Source organism: Macrobrachium nipponense, chromosome 18, assembly GCF_015104395.2.
Source record: "Macrobrachium nipponense isolate FS-2020 chromosome 18, ASM1510439v2, whole genome shotgun sequence".
Taxonomy (NCBI): Eukaryota; Metazoa; Arthropoda; class Malacostraca; order Decapoda; family Palaemonidae; genus Macrobrachium; species Macrobrachium nipponense.
In genome coordinates, this window is record NC_087211.1 from 24,913,447 (window position 1) to 24,920,946 (window position 7,500).

The 7,500-nt window shown below is 40.6% G+C and overlaps 2 protein-coding genes across 2 annotated transcripts in view; both read right to left on the reverse strand.

The window, feature by feature from the left end:
* The window catches only part of LOC135196929 (protein deltex-like), a 333,013-nt gene that overhangs the window by 297,971 nt on the left and 27,542 nt on the right, over positions 1–7,500 (reverse strand). The gene's annotated exons all lie outside the window — the stretch shown is intronic.
* Positions 1–7,500, reverse strand: part of LOC135196530 (uncharacterized) — a 35,020-nt gene that overhangs the window by 25,699 nt on the left and 1,821 nt on the right. Inside the window, exons 3-4 of the mRNA XM_064223378.1 lie at positions 4,935–5,048; positions 2,772–2,924 (exon numbers count right to left, since the gene is read on the reverse strand). Of these exons, the coding sequence (XP_064079448.1) occupies positions 2,772–2,924; positions 4,935–5,048 (267 nt within the window). The remainder of the gene's footprint in view (positions 1–2,771; positions 2,925–4,934; positions 5,049–7,500) is intronic.

Consider the following 7,500-nt stretch of genomic DNA (forward strand, 5'->3'; position numbering starts at 1 on the left):
GTTAAAAATGTCCATCGTCCTGAACAGCCCTTTCAGATGGCAATGCAGATCTGAAAGTGTTTACAAAACTTTAGCAGAGTACGGGAGAGCTCCTCGGGGCGTCTATCTGGCTGGTAAAAATCGTCCTGGGAAGAGGAAGGAACTCTCCAACTAGCTTTCTCTCCCGTCTCAACAAATGCCTGCTCTTACGCTTAACCTCGCTGGAAGTAGGGCAAAGGAAGTCTTGCCTTGCGCTTTCCTGGAGTTCATCTAGTCCTGGATTCTATTGAACACTCTCTTCGTAGAAAGGAAGAGGACATCTTGACGAGACCAGGCGCCTTCCTCTTCTTCGACGAAGCCAACAGCGAGAGAGGAGAGCAAGGGACCGAGGGCCGAAACTTGTCAGCAAACAAGTCTTATAAAAGGCGGGTCGACACCTTGACAGATGAAGATGATGACGAAGTAGTCTCTTCTTCATTCGTAGGTTGCGAGTCGCTCGAGGACTCTGTCTCCTTTACGGGAAAGGAGAAGGGTCCTTAACAGACCGCGAAGCAATCAAACCCTGAGGCTCCTCTCGTAAAAGGGGGTCTCCTACTTGAAGTAGGGTTCAAGACGAAAGTCGGGAATGCTTAATAGCAAACTCCGAAGCTTTGCGAAGTCCCGGTAAAGGAATGTCCTGCGGAGCGATCTGAAGAGTGTCCGAAAAAGGAGCTTCCTGAATAGCGTCCTGAAGAGCGTCCTGATGAGAGTCCACAAAAGCGTCCAGGAAAAGGCGTCTGCTGGGCGTTCCAGACGAGCGTCCGAAAAACGTCAAAGGGCCCTGGGGCCCCGACTATCCGACCAAAAGCATCACTTCCGGGCCGTCCTGACAGCGGGCCAGAAAAGCGTCACGCAGGGCGTCCTGACGAGCATCTCGTGACGAAGCTGCATGCAAAGCTTCCAGCTTAGCAGCTTGAGAAGCGTCCAGCTTAGCTGCCGAACTAGCGTCATGCTTGGCAGCCGACGGAGCGTCCCTCAGGGACGAGCGAGGGGCGTCTTAGCGAGCTGCTTGACTATGCAAAGCAGCTTGCAGGGCGTCAAGCTTAGCAGCTTGAACAACATCCTGCTTCGCAGCAGAGCGAACGTCACGTACCGTATACGGAGCGCCATGAGGAGAGGAGGGGGGAGCGTCTTGGGGAGCAGGAAAACAATCCTTGCTACGAGAGTAACGACGTTCCTTCCTCTCGACAGAGCGTCGAGCGTCCCGAAAGGCGTCCTAGTGAGAGGCTTGCCGAGCGTCTTGATGCATAGAACGCCAAGCGTCCTGAAAGACGTCCTCGCGAGGGTAATGCCGAGCGTCTTGCCTTGAAGAGAAGGAGACTGCCTGATTCTCTTAACAGACAGCCTCGAAAACCTTCCTGCGGCGACGCAGTACTGCCTCTCAACGAGGCTAAACTGTTGCTGATCCTCTGAATAAGCGAGGGGCGAGGGGACGCCTTCTTCCTTCTCACAGTAACAAAGTTAGGGCGTCTGGTGCTCAAAAGCGTCCTGCTCCGATGACGTCCTGTTTCTCTTCTGTGAAAGTCGTAAAAATGTTTGCAACGCATGACGAGAGAGAGGACGTGAAGCGTCCTCTTCTATAAAGCTTCTCTTTAGAGGGCACGAGTCCTTCCGAAAGTTCCGACCCCCGTGCGGGGAGGACGCTTCGGAGGACGAGAAGCAATCCTTAAGGAGGCGTGCACGCGCACGCTCCTTGGCAGCCTGGGAAGCGTCAACAGTAACTGCCGAAGGGACGCCAGATCGGTGGGGGTTCCCCGTAACCCTCCTTCGGCTTTCGACATGCCCACTCCCTGTTGTCCTGGGAGTTCAACAGAGGTCCAGGCCTAGAGGCTTATAGGCCGATCTGACGTCCCCCTCCACAACACTAGGGGCACTACACTTCCACAACACTGATTGGAGAGCGAGCACTTTAGATTCCAAGATACGGATGGAATCCACAAAAACAGAAAAGGCATTACCTCTCGCAGACATAACCTCATAGCCCGTAGGCCATAATACAGGGTTAGGCAAAACAAAGTCTACAGGAGGGTTAGCAGGTTCACTACCCTGACTTCTGTTTACTGATGCAGTCTTTGAGGAAGACCGCCTGATTCAATCACGCTCTAATTTTGCGTGCATATGAATCATAACGTCTCCCTTTCGTAATCAGTCAAACTACTCACACTCCTTACATCGATCTTTTCAACAAAAGAAACATGCCTGTACCACATCGTTGCATACCAAGAAAGAGGATCTACCAAAGCTTTCGGTAGCCTCACTTACTCTTGCAGACACACAGTCTGGAACTAGCCAAACTAGATTCAGACATCTTATGCAAAGGTCAATCAAAACCAAATTGAAATCAATCTATGATAGCGTATGCCTAGCCACAAATCCAAGTCAATAAACCAAAAGACAATTAGGATACTTAAGCGGCAATGAAGTTTACAAAATCCTAAGACGGAGGTACTGAAAACAGTTGTTGACAGTACCAGCGACAGAGAAAATCTGAATAGAAAATGGGAATGGTTCCTGATACCCGCCTCCCAGTGGCGGGAATGGGTACTAACCACCTGGCCGACCACTGCTGTGTCGTAAGTTTTGAAAATTCTGTCGGACTTCGGAGAATACAGCTATATATATATCTGACAGGTAAGCTTCATGAACAAACCCTTATTTTAACCTTAATTTCATATTACTCTGATAAAAATCCAACAGGAACTGCTGTACATCATACTACTACACAACCTTTGTGTATAACTACTTATAATTACAAAGTATTCTTATATGAACATTACCTGTATATTTTTTGGACGAATTTAATACAGCCACAACATCCTTATTTCTAGCAATGCCATGCAAATCACTTTTGACTATGCTTATGCCTGAAGAATCACTAGAAACAACTATAGCATCAACATCAGCACCTGAGATAAAATTACCTTACATATATTAATACAAATGTTATGGTTAAAAAATTGTTTGAAATGTGATGCTTTTCCTTATACCCAAACTACAACCAATTAAGTCTAACCAACAAAACTGCTTCAATTTCCCTAAAATACAGTAAGTATATAAAATATAGGATGAATAAATGCCACATATTTTTCGTCTAACAAAGAATTCAGCATAGGAAGGTTAAAAAGTCCCACTAGAAAGTACTGCAAGAAAATGGGTATGCTACATGTAAGGAAGTTCAAAGCACACTGTACAAGCATTGCAATAAAGTTAACTCGTACAAGAAAAAAAAAGCATGCACTAAAAGAATTTTTCAAAATTAAACTTAAACTGATCAATGAATGGCATGTGAAGCCATACAATAAGTGACACCAACTTTATGCAATATAGGCCTAAATTATCTACTAACTTTAAAATTTTTATGAGTAAGAAAATAATAACAGTGTGTCTGCTACTGCTAATCAAATAACATCTCTGCAGCCTTGTCCTCAAAAACTTTACTACTTTCATCTTAATCAGGTTTTGTGTGAACTATTTTTCTAAAGTTATATTTTCTTACATTGTTTCTTTGTTACTGAGCATTTAGTAATATGTAGTAATTAGTGTAAGAGGCTTGAGTGGGAACTGTTCCTCCTCTCTTCCAGTCGTACTGTTCACCTCTAAAGCAGACGATAAAAAAAGGATTTTGACGTAGGAAAAATCTATTTTTGGGCGAAGGGCCCGTGTCGCCCAGTGAAATAGGTTCCTTTAGCACTATTTCTAAGGTAAAATATTGTTATAATACCAGAGAACCGCTAAATTGGAAATGCCAGAATATTCTGGCTCGCTCACCTTTATTAAAAGGCGTTGGTATGGTTTCTGGGGCGAGTGAAACCACTACCACGGGTCCTTCTCCAATTTTTTACCTTAGAAATAGTGCTAAAGGAACCTGTTTCACGGAGCGACATGGCCGAGCCAGAAAATATATTTTGAAAAAGTCTGGTTCTCTAAAACAGGCTTAGTGGGTCTTGGGTACCCTTAACAAACTATACTAAAGCAAAGGAATATAATGCTTAAGGGCCTGACTGATTAGTTGACCTGCACGTGGGGGACATTACAACCCCTACCTCTTCCCCATGGATCTGGTTGGAGCAACCAGATGATACACTACTAGGGATTCTGAAGTCCATGAGAAGTCCAACTCCTGCTAAGGGTTCTCCTCATCTAAAAAACACAAGCAAAGTATTCTGCTTCTTATCGTTCCTTGCTAGAACATCAAGCCACTCTATATTGTCAAAATTCAGCCAGCAAAGACATGGCAAGATGGGTGCCACTAGGTTCTTACTTGGAAAAAGCAAAAGCGAATCCCATCCACTGAGGACCTGCATCCTATGGGGCTTGTTCTGTGTGATATTGGTTTAATGTGAAGAAGCAATCAATTAGATTCCTGAGTTGTATGAACCATCAAAAAGGAATAGTCATCTTCCATATCTACAAGCAAGTTCATTTCCCCTCATATGCAAAGGTATCAAGAATTTCTTCAGCTCTGACTAATACTAACTCACTCATTTTCTTCCACAAGAACACTGTAAGCTCAAATGTATCACTTCATAGGAGAATCTCTTCCTTGTGTCAATCATCCTAGGACGTGCACTTTCACTTTACCCTCTCTTGAAGACATACCTTCAATAATCATGCCTCGACTTTAAGGATGAAGGAGGGTTAATACAGTTGTCAATTAATTTGTGTTTGATCCTATGGGTTGCCAAGATTAAATGAAATACAGGAAATAGTTGATAGTTTTTTTTAATAATCTAGAAAAGTAATGAAAATTAAAATACAAACCATGAATGTTCTAACAGCCCAGTCTTTATCTAACACAGATAGGTGGAAAGGGATATTCCTCTCCTTTATGGAAGCAACTGCTACCTTAGATGAAGCCTTGTGTTAAAGTAATGACTTTGCATTAAAAAAAAAATAAATAAAAACTTGAAACTTACCACTAAAACTGTCTTCTAATCCTTTGCTCGAATATGCCGCATCTATTGTCCAAAATGAAACATCAGAGTCATCTGAGCTTTCAGAGGAACTCACTATTATAATGACACCTGAACCTACAGGCAAAATATTTCAAACTAATTTGTAAAAAAAAATTAACATTAATTTTCACGATGAAACCCATTTTCTTGTGATTTAGGCCATTTTGAGGTCAATGAAATACCTCCCCTTAGAAACTAAGTTTCCTTTGATGAAAAAGCAGCTCTGCATGTGAGCCGACTGAAACTCTAGTGTCTCTGAGCCAACTGGCTCATCTTATATTAAAATCGACCTACTAATTAGAAGTAATTTTGTATAAAAAAATCCTTTTTAAAATTACCTGTCTCACAGCAGGCCACCTATTCATAATTTAGCACAAAAGACAATTTAGGGGAGAAGGATTGAGCTAGTAATGAACCAGGCTTAGCCAATAGGGTTAACAATTCTAAAATCTAAATAGCAAAATCCTGGTTCTCAAGTAAAACCAGGTAAGGGGTCTAAGTACACAAACCATAATAAGAAAGAGCACCACAGAAAATCTAAGTTGAAAAGATAATAAGTAATCAGAACATTTATATTACAAAACAAAAGAAGAAGTGGTAAAGAGCTGGTTAGAACAGAGATATAATGTAAAATCAAAAGCACTGAAAGACTTCATATTAAAACACAGTACCAATGAAAATATTATCAGGCATGAAAAAATAAAATACAATGAAACATAAATTAAATGACAAAGTACTCCGAATGGTTTACAAAAAGTAAGGGATCTTTGGGCACTGTTGTCTAGTTGGCAAACAAAAGTGATTTAGTTACCTACAAACTACCTCAGCAGGCATTAAGCAGAACTAAGTACTAAAGGATTTATGATGAAATAAAAACAAATCAGTCACTGTAAATCAATAGCTAAGACACCAAAAATGCAAATTAAAACAATCAAAGACAAACTCAAATACAGTAGTTTACATAAAAAAAAAAATGCAAAGGAAATAAATCTTGAAAGGAAAAACTGCAGTACTGTAATATACTTTGCAAAGTACTTACATTTAGCAAAGATTACAAATTACCATGAAGGTATAGTGTAATTATTAACATGGCAGGATATGTGAACAGGATTCACTGACATGAAAGTGAACCAGCTGGCAATGAGACCAAGAGACTGATTGGCATGTGCAGAATTTCTTTTATCTGCCTTTAAAATACCTTTTTTCACTAATAAAACAATGTTGTCTGAGGTATTTTGTTGACCACAAAATGGGCTAAATTACAAGAATAGTGCAGCACTGTAATAGGTTCGTCATGAAATAAGAATTTTGAACACAAGATTTAAACAAAAAACCCTTTCTTGCAATTCAGCTAAACCATGCAAAATGCAGTATTTGACTGTTTTCAAAAGTCATCTTTCACTTTGATATGCTTAAAGATGCACCCCCTGTGGAGACACAGATATTGAGTGGCTGTTTCAAAACTTGAAGTGCTAAGTCACCAATTGGTGACCCTATACCTCTAAGAGCAGGTCCCTTCTCAACTTGTCAAAATTCTCTAAATCAGCAGTACCTCTAAACCTGGAGATGTGGCTCAAGCATGAGGGTTTTGATCAGAATGCTGTAAAAGTGTCTTGAGAGCCGCACCATTTATCGAATCCTGCTTTTAACCCCCTGCCCAATCCCCATCCTACTCTTTTATATAAGCCTCAGGGCAACCTGAATTTCAACAAAGGCTGACTGCCTAAAAATAATTGCAATACCACTAAACACAATCCAATTCAGAAATTCAAATAGACTATGCAAGTTGCTTATGCATATGAAGAACCCCCAATGTGAATTTATATACCATCAATGAAGGGGAAAACTAAATATGGTAGCCAACAGTTAATTTGTATTTAAACTGTAAACCAACAGCTAATTTGTAAACATGTAGCAACAAACAGAAATGTTTTGCCACCATCTAAATTCACCCTATACACTACATCAGCTTTATGATTACAGTGACAAAGTGACATAACATGGTAAACATTATTGAAATACTAAGGTAAAAAAAAAATACCAAAAATGAGAAAATGAGTACATAATCAGTGAAAAACTTAGCTTAAAATGAACTAAAGAGCATTTGGTAAGTGAGACTGGGGGGCCTTCGAAAAATGCTTAATTAAATTCTTTACTAATTTCACATGCTATTCATCATTGCTTCTTTCTCATAAGCAGGGATTTTGATATAAATAAAAGCAAATTTGTACTGTACTGTATTTTTGCATGCATTCATATCACTCATAATACTGGCACGAATAATTTGCATGCATTCATATCACTCATAATACTGGCATGAATAAGTTACCAGAGCTGCCATTCTGTATGCTGTATACTTCAAATAAGCATTCGAAGAAACTAATGAAAATACAGGAAAATGAAAGGCACATTTTGCTTTTGAAAGAAATCCCCAATGCTAAGCAGAGTTTACAGCATTATCCTAACCCACACCAGTATAGTTTCACCTCAATTTAACACATGCTTTGGGAGTCTGTCCTTTCTGGTA